The 12,494-nt window shown below is 35.3% G+C and overlaps 1 protein-coding gene across 1 annotated transcript in view; it reads right to left on the bottom strand.

The window, feature by feature from the left end:
* Positions 1-871: 871 nt before the first annotated feature.
* Positions 872-12,494, bottom strand: part of DNAH8 (dynein axonemal heavy chain 8) — a 138,230-nt gene continuing 126,607 nt past the window's right edge. Inside the window, exons 86-92 of the mRNA XM_065630428.1 lie at positions 12,137-12,238; positions 11,594-11,754; positions 6,334-6,490; positions 5,501-5,653; positions 5,217-5,406; positions 1,650-1,771; positions 872-1,159 (exon numbers count right to left, since the gene is read on the bottom strand). Of these exons, the coding sequence (XP_065486500.1) occupies positions 872-1,159; positions 1,650-1,771; positions 5,217-5,406; positions 5,501-5,653; positions 6,334-6,490; positions 11,594-11,754; positions 12,137-12,238 (1,173 nt within the window). The remainder of the gene's footprint in view (positions 1,160-1,649; positions 1,772-5,216; positions 5,407-5,500; positions 5,654-6,333; positions 6,491-11,593; positions 11,755-12,136; positions 12,239-12,494) is intronic.

The following is a 12,494-nucleotide window of genomic DNA, read 5'->3' as shown; positions in this document are numbered from 1 at the left end:
TAATATTACCTACACAGACTTGGTTTAATACTAATTACGTCTGGAAAATTCATGGATGTTCATCAGGTTTATCACAGAAAAATGCTGTGATAGCCACTTCAAATATTCCAGCCTATATTCTAGAGCTGAGATGCAGGAAAATTCTCTATTTTAACTACAAAACCATCCATATTAAGTATTTGGTAGTGTTCTAGTTCTGCAGCTATGTTCCCACACAGCTAAACTGGTCAGAGAAGGTACTGGTCTCTGTCAGATATTCCAGACACAAATATTCCTGGTGTAGTTTTGCTTAATCTATATAGCATAAGAAGTGAACCCTGAGAAACCCCAAGAAAAAGTATGGATCAAATATACTTTTCTGTCTTAAATATAAAGTTTCCTGCAGAGTCAAATAAAATAATGTATATATCATGCAGAATGCAGGAATATATTAAAACCTGTATCTGGAAGAGCTTAAATTTTGTTATGTCCTCTATTGTCTTCTGTTTTCATCATATGTCACTGAAACACAACCTATAATCTGTATAGGAGAAAGAATGTGAAAAAGCCAAGTTTTTCTCTTTTAACGTTTAATAACATTTCATTTTACATTAATTATATTATTAAAGCAAATACTCCATTTTAAAGTAATGTAATGGAAACATCAAAGACTACGACCAGGGAACTTATTTTGAAAACTTTACTTTAAAACTATCACCAAATAGCCAAGACAAAATGAATTTACTGTAAGCAGAGAAAAAAATCAATTAAGCCAAGACTGAAAGTTCTAGTATAATGACCAATGGCCACCAAATAAAAAGCAGTAGAAGATTCACACATGTAATTGGTGACATGCAATATATTCTGCTTCTGTTACAGTGTGAAAAACAGTTTATTTGATGTCACACAGGAGAGCCACTCCTCTCAATATCCAGCGGTCTGGAGGCGCTACTGTCTTTAAATAGATCACTGTAACATAGTTCAGGTCTGTCCTCCCAGGCTTCTTGTAAAGAGGACAAACATACAGCTTGGGATCCTTGGGACAGGTTGTATTAACAGCAAATATATGCACCACAGGCAGCTGGACAAAAAGAATCTTTGGTGTAGATTCAATGAGTCTGCTATTTCGTCTGTCCCAGCCTGCACCTTCCAAGTAGAGCCCATGGATATATACTCCTTCCTGTGTGGAGAGTAAGCAGATAGATCACACAAAATAAGGCATCTGTTTTGTAAAATGAGTAATTGGCTTAAAACATTAAAAGGAATATGCATTTTATAGTGAAAAAATATCTGACATTGAATCTTTCCAAACTATTTAATTTGAAAGTATAAAATCATCCTTTTTCAGAAGATGATGCCACCAAAATGTATGGCAATAAAAGTTGTTTAATAAAGCCTGTACACTACACAATTTCATCTCAAGTTTACTATAAATTCCAAAAATCAAGAAGTGGTACAATGAAATGATTCTTTTAATAAAATATTTTTCTAACTGCAACATTTAAAAAAAAACTTCTTGCTTATTATTATTAATCTTCTATGCTGAGCAAAACCAATGATGTAAAGACAATAGTAACTTTCTCCTTTAGAAATCCAAAATGACCGAATGATACACAATATAAATTCAATACCAAAATTAATACTGAAACATCTTTACATGTCATACATACAGAAGGAGGTGCTGTGATTTCTTCTTTGTTTTGCTTTAGCACTTCATTGTGTACTGTAACTGTATCTAAAGCCCAGCCTTTATGTGCTCGAGTTGCTTCTTGTCTCATTGCTGTCAGGAATCCTTGAGAAATTAAGCCAGAGATTTAGTATATATCTCCCATCACAAAAAAAGTTGTGCTCGGTTATCTGCATGGTTCTGTGCTGAATGTTACAGACAGATATTCAGAATTCTGTTGAAAATAAGCACCTTGACTAATGATAACAAACTTTGCTTTGGGGCCAAAGTAAGAACTAATGACAAAAGTGGCACAGAAAGCATTTAAAAAATGGCACATAAATTAGTATACTTTTTAATATATGTACTGAATTACTCAGTTAACAAATGTTTGCTCAGGATACCAACTTAAAAATTATCATTAGGCAATCAACTACAGAATCCAGAGCAGATTTGTATTTAAAGAAGGAATTTGAAGGCAAATATGTGAGCTGATACTTATGTAAAGGCAATTCAGGAAAAAGACAATTTTTAATTTAAATGAAAGAAGTAGAAAAATCAAGTCATTTTCACTGATGGAAAAAAGAAAAGGTATATCTGAGTGTGATAATAGAAATAACTATGAGTGTGAGGGATCTAGATAAGGCAGATGAAAAATTTATGTTTTGTTAGTGAAGGAAAGGGAGTCCTAGACAGAAATGAAGGTAGAGGATGACACAAGCAGCAAGTGAAGTGATTTTTTGAGTATTGTTTTGAACAGACTTTACAGAGGTTTGCAATAAAAAGGTTTGAGAGGTAAAGGGCTGAATAGTATAAGCACAAGATGGCACATAACTCGGCAGCAAAGAGGTTTGGATATGTTATAAGGGGAAAAGCTACAAAAATGAAACAATTTTAGCAAATAACTGGTTGCTTCTGTATAAGTGTCTCAGAAGATGACAATGCAGTCACCAAAAAATCAATAGCTACTATTTCATGGTACCAGGCAAAGAATTACTTGGAGTTGTCAGAAGGAGTAGGGCAAAGAGAGAGAAGTTATCAATAGAGACCTGTATGCTTAAGAGCGATTACTGCAAAGACCTAAAGATGAAATGGCATCGGTTCCTTCTTGATAGAGCATAAAGGAAGACAACAAGAATTTTGTGGGCTGCCAAGTATCTATGAGAAGGTGAAACCACTGAATAAAATACTGACAAACCAGGGGGTGAATCACGAAAGTACAGGGTATGCAGTAGAAGACAGCATGTCAGGATTTAAGAAGTGGTTTAACATGATAATTAGGACAAAGCCAATTAGAAGCTCAGATATTTGTCACAGCTAAAATATTCATATGTAATGTAAATAGAATTAATGTAGCACTTGAAAAGAGCATGTATTAATTTCTCAAATACTGTATATTCTTATAAAAACAAAACAATGTGATCTAGGCTTCCAAAATTTGCTAAGAATTAAGTATATCTATATAGTATTATATTTGGGTTTTCATAAGCCAGTTCATTCCAAGTGCCATATCTACTGAATGGAATATCGCACCACCACTAAAATACATTCTCCCTTAATAATGATAATTTATAGGAGACAAATATTGATAATTGCTAAAAAATCACAACAGGTTTAAATATAATTATTGGTGATAATTCATAGTACTATAAATAGATGTTTCCACTAAACTGATAAAATACATTCCTCTTGTTTTAACCTTATTATGTTTTGCCAATGCTATGATAGATTTAGAGCTTGATTCACCAGTGCAAACAGTCTATATTTTCCTGCAATGGCAGCACAGGGTATTTCAGTTTCTGATTTGCCTCACACCAGTCGATTTTTAAACTGTATCATTTAATTTACTCAGAATTTCCTGGTGAGCAGTATTATGAACACAGTAACTATACTTACATCACCCATAGCCATAACACAACTTTTGCACTGAGCAGACTCCTTTCTCCATCTGTAGGACTATTTTTTTTGAACACAGAGGTTGAAGCAATCATCAAGTTCAAGACCATCTGTGTCTCAGGTTTGTTTGCCATTAGGCTAAATATTTTCCGTGGTCAAAAGAATCTGGTCCATTTTCTTCTTTTACACCTCCATGAGTACAGCTCTTGAATCACCAGAGATCAATATGCTTACCAGCATTACCATTTATGATGCAAATGGAATGATGTTTTACTGGCATCTCAATATCATCTCTTAATGATAATTTGGATGTGCTCCAGGCACCTCAACTGTTTCTGAAAGCAACTCCAAAAACTACTCTGATGTTAGTACTTTTTACAGTCTTGGTCATAGAAAGGCCAATAAGAACAGAAGCATCAGAAATTGAAGATAACTCATAAAATATTCAAGGATTTCAGAGGTTAATCCTACAACAAACAAACAAAACCACAACGAAACAAAAAAAGCACACAAAAAAACCCAAACACCACCTCATAGCTGTTACATGGGAGAAGATTCTCATGAGAGTTTTGTATGAGATTCTCCTATGAACATGCATCTAGTAATGTAACAGGTTTTGTTATTCATGAAGATGGTTACATTTTGGTTTTCTTCCTCTTTCCAATAAAATGATAACTATATCAAGCTATAACAGATAATGATAGATAATGTTTACTTATACTTTGCAGTATATATTTGATTAATTTGGACAAACTGTTCATTAAATAATGTGTGAAATTGAAACACTGTGAAAACTACAGTTTGATGATCTCTGTGAAAGACAGATAACTGCTATAAATTCTGGTATAGTTGCGTGTTCGTAGAACCACATAACAGCCCAGGTTGGAAGTGACCTTGAAAGATTACCTGGTCTAAACTTTCATGGGAAAGAGAGCTTAGCTGAGGTTACCTAGCACCCTGTCCAACTGCATCTTGAAAACCTCCAGTAATGGGAACCCTACCATGCCCCTGAGGAGGTTGTTTCAGTGAATGATTGTTCTTACTGTAAAAAAGTTCTTTCTGTTGCTACTGTACAGCATATAAATACGATATCACTCTAGATGAAACATCTTCCATACAACTTACAGTTTGGAATGATTAAACAGTTTGAAACCACAGGAAAATCATATTTTCTTTGAAAACTGTATCACTGTAATTAAGTATATTTTCTTTAGAAGCTGTGTCATATCATGCTGCAATACGTCAACAGGATAAGACATTTTATTTGTTAACTACATGTTTTCTGTGTTTATGGGTCAGACTAAAAGACTGTACAAGCATCCTGTCTGTGACAGAGACAGAGACAAAGGCAGACCCTTAGTGAAATAATATTACAATGGGCAAAATGGCACATAAATAATTTCCCTTTTATGTTCTTCCAGATTCAGACAATCTGGAGCTTTGGGACCTCCCAACTCGAAGGTGAAGTCTGAACAGTTATGTTTATTGCTGTCATTGGACCTGTTTCTCATGACTTTATCTAATGACTTTTTTGAATCCATTTATTGTTGTGGCTTCTATGACATATTCTGACAGCAATGAAAACATTTTTACTGGGTGTAATATTATATATGTAGTAAAACCCATTAAATTATTATTAAATACATTATTACTCAAGTCCTTTCACTACCCATACCTTGTGGATTAAAGAATCCAGTCATCCAAAACACATTTGGTCTTCCTTCAAATATCCAAGTAGAGAATTGACTATTTCTTTCCAAAAGATCAGTAAACCAGAAGCCAAGTGTTGAAGAATCCCAAGATATTCTTTTCCATGCATAAGGAATTCGAGCATCATACATATTATCAAGTGCATCTCGCAGATTCTGAAGGAATGAAATTATAATATATGAACTAAAGCAATTAAGGTAATAGTTTAAAATAGAGTATTCCATACGTAGTAAATATGCTTTTACTTGCCTCACTCATAACAATAGTTCCTTCTATGGCTAACTTAAGATCATTCAAAGTGTTGCGGACTATTGTGATCACCTTTTGCATTCGGTCAATTTCTTGCCGAAGAAAAATATTCATAGAGTTAAGATGCCCCATTTTATATAAACGATCTTTTACCTAAAATATAGGAGCACAGAAGAAGGAATTTAGTTCAATCTGAAATGTTGAAATATTGACATATATGACAGCTTCACGTTCTTATGTTCAGAAAAGTAAATAGTAGACTTATACTTCACATTATTCAACTAACATTTATCCCCTTAAAACTGTTGCAGGTTTTTGTTGTTGTTGTGGGGTTTTGGTTGGTTGGGGTTTTGGCGGGGTTTTTTGTGTTTGTTTTTTGTTTGGTTGGTTTGGGTTTTGATGGTTGTGGGGTTTTTTTGGTTTTGTGGGGGGCTTTTTTTGGGGGGGGGCGGGGGAAGGGGGTGTTTTTGTTTTGTGTGACACCACACAATTATTAATGATTTTGCTAGAATAGTACTTTACCCAGAAGGCCCAGGAGACCGCTGTCACAAAAAGTCAAGACTGATTTTTTTTTTCTGTGTTATCACACGCAGCTATGGAAGTCCAAGCGTAGCCTCCATGACATATCTCCATGATCAACTGTTAGATGTCTCAATTTTAAATAAAAATGCCTCATATCGATTCATGCTGATAGCAATAAAGATGTTGGTTCCTTGCTTTAATCTGCTGCTAGTTATACGATCTTTCTTTACAGTCGAGGTTTTATTTTTTGGAGTGTCTTACATGAAAACTCAACAGAGAGAACACTAAGAAAACAAGTAAGATTAGCTTGCCTCATGGGGTAAGTAATCTGGAGGAAGTTTCTCTAGCATGTCTTCAGCTAAACGATAAACAATTGTTTCACGAGTTTCTCCAGATCCTCCACCACTTTCTTTAGGCTGAATGTTGGTAATAGTATCGAGAACATCAGCTGCTGTATTACTTTGGTATCTGAGAGGATAAAAGATGTTATAAATTACAGAAGAGTTTTTTAATAGTTAAAAGGATACTTTGTAGAACACACAGATTCAAAGTTGAGAAAAAAATGTACTGTGTCACCAGGTTAAATCAAAACTCCCAAAAGAAATTGTTTTCCTTTGCGTCCTGCACCAAGCTGAACACATGGATAGTGAACAACCTGTGGTTTTCCATGGTTGTAAAAAAATTTGAACTTCCCTCTACATACCCTGTTACACAGTTGCTCTTCCACTAATTCAAGGCTAAGAAAGAGTTCCACAAGCTGCTTCTCAACCTTTGAGAATGTGAAGTGGCAGAAAAACCTATCATGATTTCCAGGGATTCTAAGGAAAGGGAAGAAAATGGCATGTGCCTGAACTACTAAACAGCTATTTGCTGGGAAGAAGCACCAAGTTTTTTAACAAGGAAGAATATTTCCCTCATTTATTTACATCTTAAAAGTGGAATGCAGAAGAAGGAAAAGGTGGACGCATAACTCTGCAAGCTGCTCCTTTATTAAATAGTAAATTAATTCTGCCTTGAGGTGTTCCAGGATTAATGATAAAAGCTGCTAGATATACAGTGTTGGAAATTAAAACTTTCTATTCCATAGTACAGCATGGGCAGTGCTAATGTAAATTTATGTTCTGACTCAATACAAAGAAGTGAATTAAATTCATGTGGCATTTGATAGTAAGATATAGTAGACCATGTTAGTCCTTCAACACAAGCAGAATTACAGTAGTACTTTTATTATAAAGCTATGCAGTGGCATAGAGCTATGAGAGGCAGTAAGAAAGAAAATGTAACAGCGTATGTGTTGGTACTGCAATGCTGGCACTGCCTACTTTTATGTTATGGAATCAGCTACATGAGGAACATACAGCCTGAGTCTGACTCAGAACATAAATTTATACTGACTCAATTGCATGTCAGTTTTACTTTTCACCTTCATATGACACCCATCTCCTTCTATTTCTTTGTCACACATAATTATATAAGAAATGAAATCAAGGATTGTGCCACAGGATAAAACATGTGAAGTCCTTAAGCATCTAAGCTTTGGAGATAGCATCATAAGACTACAGAAGCTAAATACTGCAGCATTTTAACATCAACAGTTCGTTAATCCAGTTACAAAGACTACAAACCGTACTGGCAGTTTGCTTCTCAGAGGATACAATTTCTGCTTCTGAATGTAGGAATGGTGGGAATTTTGTTTGGCAAAACTCTCCAGCTTTTTTCCACTTATGGCCCCACTTAAAGAATTATTCAAGACCACATATTAACAGAAAAGGTGGAAAAAATGAAATTTCTCTTGGACCCATGGCTTCATCCCTAATTTGGATGACATACTGGTGGTTGTAACCCTTACTCAGTGTTTCGCTGATCTATCAACTAGTGACAGAAGAGATTTGAACCTTCCTTTTCACACTGAAAGTCATATTCTTCCAATACTGCTGTCAGACTTTTCTATGCAGACGGAATAGGTCCCATGATTATTACATCAATTAAATCACAGAATAGTACAGAATTGTAAAAATGAATAGTTTTTCTCAAAATCTAAACAAAAATAGAAACAATTTAAAAAATAAGGCTAATATGCAAACTTTGGGGAAAAGCAGAGAACAGTTTCTGAAAAACAACATCAAAGGAGTAGAATCAAAGGTAAGTAATATTCCTTTCTTCAATGACACAAGCTATAAATCTTCTGAAGAGGAGACATTATCATCTGAATCTTGTATAAAGAAGCAAACATGAATAACGGTAGCAGTTTGAACAAGAAGAGTTTTATTATTAAAAAAAATAGAAAAGAGAAAAATATGCATCTAAATGTGTACATAATTAAAAACAATATTCCGGCATGGAAGTGGGGAGAAAATAGAAAAAAGAAATTTCATTCACATAACAGTGGGGATACAGTGAATATCAAAGACACTCCGAAACAAAATTTTTCTGGGCTTTGGAAAACCTGACTTTCCTTTATTTTGCAAGTAAAATGTTGAAGTACAGATGCAAATAATAATGAAAAAAAAATATTGCAGAGCTTTGTAGAGAAAATACCATGTTCCTGGGAAGGAAATCAGATACACATGATGGGGTGTTCCTGACCACATTTAGAAATCTAAGTGTAGATGGCTATGTGACAGCTATTTGTCTAGATTGTCCTTACGGATAATGCAAAGAAGCATGATTCAGTTCATGTGTTTTAGATATTTGCTTTGAGATCAGAGGAATTGCACTTTACTAGGATCTATTTTTCTCCATTACAGTAATGCTGTGGTTTGATTGTGGGGTGACAATAAAACCGTGGCCGATGTATTGTTAACTCCCTCTTCCCCCTCTTCCCCCTTCAGGCCCTCACTCTCCCTCCTTCCCACTAAGGACAGGCGATTGGGAGGGAAAGAAGGACCGAGAGAAGAGAGTTGGAAAAGTTAAAAATGTTTTACTAATGCTACTAATAAAAATAGAGAAAATAATACAAAATATACAAAATGAATCTTGAAAGTCCCAGCAACTGCTCCAGCAGATGTGAGGCCAGCACCCAAAGTCCTGGACTGGACTCTGCAGCCAACCGGAAGTGGATTCAGTCTGTCACTAGGCCTTAGTTTGCAGGGACAACTCGCAAGGTCCTCTCCCAGTGTCAGCCATAAGGAAAAGGGGCAAGATCCTCGTGATCCCCCACTTTTATATGAAGTATCACATGAATGGGATGGAATATTTAGTTGGTCAGTTTTTTTGGTCACCTGTTTCAGTTCACTGCTCTCGCGGGACGTGCATCCATCCTTATCAATGACCTTGCATTCCATTGCTCTGTCTACCAAAACATGCATCTAGCTTTCAGGAAAACTGCAGTTAGTAAGAAGACTTTAGCTGACAGGGAAATTCACTAAAAGAGAAACTTGTTTTTAACGAAACCAGGACAAGTAAAGGAAGTCTTGGGTAACCAAAACCAATGCTAAAGCAACATCAAACGAATCTCATTTACAGTGTCAATTCTGCCTAAAGGTAAGTAGGGAAGATAAAGCATTTTATACCTGTTTGTATTGTTTTTCCCTGAAGCAGTATTGCAAAGCAAATTGTGTCATAAGAAAAAATACTGAAGTCTCTGCCATCAGGAATTTTCAGTAGTGGAAGTTAGAACTAAGAACGAATGCAGTTTGACAGAAGCATTACCTAAACTTTGTGTAGAAACCAGCAATATCTGTTGCAGCATGGTATTCAAAACCTCACATTCACCAAGAGATAATGGGAAATTCTGCTCTGTCTTCGGTTGCTTAAAAAAAGCTTGCAGAATCTTTACAAAAATTCAGTTAGATTTAAGGCTTCAATATGGAACCAGTTGGAGAAGGGGTATTAACAGAAGATTGTCAGAAAAGCCCTTGCCTGCTCAGGTACCTGTTAACTACATTGCCATAGAGCCTATGGTTCACATAGCAAGTTAAAATCAGTCACAATGACTTCAGGTGTCAATCCCAAGTAGATGATAGACATTCAGTGAAGTCTTACAGTGGGAACCAACGGTTCAAGCTTTTGGCTGAACTGGAAAACTGTTCCACTAAACCAATGGGAGATAAGTTCTTTCTTGTCCTCAGTAATAGTAACATGGAGAGGTCTTGGCTGTTTCAAGGTTCCAATTCTAGCAGTTTGCCTTCTGCATGCTCTGAGACGAATTGATAGGATATTTTTAAGGAGAATTTGAATGCTACTTTTTATGGTATTGTACGGGATGCTAATCCATTTAGTCTGTGTGTCAAAGATGAAGTTCAGATAGACAGTACATGTGCGTAGTTGCCTATAACAGACTGTGATAAGACATGGAAAAAAAGCATGAAGCTGTTGAACATTTTTTCCAAACTCTAAAGAAATACCTACAAAGGAAAATCTCCAGGAAAAGGACTGAAGTAGCAGGAATATAATGATGTACCAAGTGGAAGAAAAAGTTGTTACTGGAGAGAAACAAAAGAGCTAACTAAAGCTCCCCCAACACTCTTAGTCTTGTTTCCTCCTATAAATTAAGCCCTCCTACAAGCCTAATTTTGGATCTGAAGCATGTCTTTCTTTAGGACTTTGTTTAGTTCTCTCTTAAATCTTGGCCCTTCTTTAATTAGTTCTGGAAGGCACGTCTTGCAAGTATCAGAGAATAACTTGAAACAGAATATACCCTTAGACTCTTTTCTTCAGCATATATATTTACAATGGTAGATGCTAGGGAGAGTTGACAATAAAACCATATACTGTTCTCACAGCATGCTTAGAATATTGGGCTTTTGATCTGTCATCAGCCTCTCAAATTTGAGACTGAAAAATCGTAGGACAGTATAGTTTTGACCAAAAGTGTTAGAAGATATTATGTTTCCACAACAGTTGGGAATTTGAATAACATTTGTTTTGTTTAAAAATACAAAAAGATGTGTTAAGAAACAATGGGTGTGGACATTAAGAAAATGCAATAATTCATGGCAGAATTATTAAGAACTTCGGTGAAAAAATATGATGATGATTCATATCCTTTCACAGGGCATATAACGTGAGAAAGAAATAAAAGCCAAGCTGTTGCATACATTATTTGGAATGAAAAGTGAACTAAGTAAAAAATAATGGAGTTAGTACGTGGTGAAGTTGAAAAGCCTTTTTTAAATAATGGGAATGGCAAGACTGATGGCAACAAAAGAGTGTAGTTCCATCCAAAGGTGTGCTGTAATCCAGAGAATCATTTAGCAGGTGTACACAAAAAATAACATACTACTTGGAACACGAGGCAAACATTAGAAACTTTCTCTATTTGAACTGTATAGAACCTTGTATCTTGTGTTGATATAAAAGTTTTACAATGCTTTCAACTCAAAAAAAAATCCTAAACCCATGAGAATAAGAATTCCAACTGCTTTAAAAGAAGATACAAAATGTAGCTGCATTCATAATCTGCATTCATAATCATGTACATACACATCAAGTGTTCCACTTCAATAGTGAAATTCACATGAATCCTAGATTTCCTATTAAAAATATACTCTACTTAAGCATTTCATAGGGATTTGTTTCCAAATGCTAAACGAAAGGGTCTTTGTTTTCAATATGTTGAGACCTACTTACGTAATATCAGCATTAGGATGGAGACCAAAGACCTCTGGGCTGTCCATGGCAGGGAGTGACTGGATGTATTCAAAATACTCGTCCAGGGTTTTGCACACTGGAATTTTATATCCAGTGTGAAAACAGAAATTGCTGTCAAAGATCTTTTCATTAAACCATACCTGAGAAAAATCCAGAGGAAAAAAATGCAATTACTTTGCTACTCAGAGTTTTTTAATCTCATTTTTATTCTTGGAGAATTAAGGTTCTTGTTTTAGCTACTACATCTAATTTTACTTGAATACATGAGTAAATCATTACAAGCTATGTCTTCTAAGTTTGAGTTCCAGCTAAATCTTTATAATAGTTTCTGCTCCTCACTAAAGAGAAAGCAGGGGAAAGGACCTCACTGCCAAAGAATGAAGTTTTGAAAAATTCATTTTACTCTGAAGAGTCTTATGAACTGGTGAAGAAGTGCATATTCAGCAGAAAGGAGGTCTTCTGATTTCTATATTTCAGCTGCCAATAAAAATGACAAATAACTGTATTTTCAAGGTCTCTCACCCTTGCAAAGCAATTAAGAAGACGCTTATCAAAGTCATCTGTGACTCGTCCTCCATATTGTACTTCTCCAATCATGTAGCGTACTGTGTTCCATGATATCCCCTGAATGCAAGTAAATAAAATATTGTACTTATAATACATAAGAAGGTGGTATCCAGCATGTAATTTCAATATCATCTTAAGCTCATAAGGCTCTGAAATGTAAGCTGAAAAGATCACTATTGCAAGAAAAAAAAAATCCAAATATATTTTCTGAGCTTAGCTTTATAATTTTACAGTAGAGTTGGGTTTTCCCCACGCTCCCAGTTTCTCATCTTTCTTTATTGACAAAGTGAGCTTTGCAAGGAATGGATGTTGT

Source organism: Caloenas nicobarica, chromosome 3 (assembly GCF_036013445.1).
Source record: "Caloenas nicobarica isolate bCalNic1 chromosome 3, bCalNic1.hap1, whole genome shotgun sequence".
NCBI classification, from domain to species: domain Eukaryota; kingdom Metazoa; phylum Chordata; class Aves; order Columbiformes; family Columbidae; genus Caloenas; species Caloenas nicobarica.
This window is presented reverse-complemented; position numbering and strand designations above follow the sequence as displayed.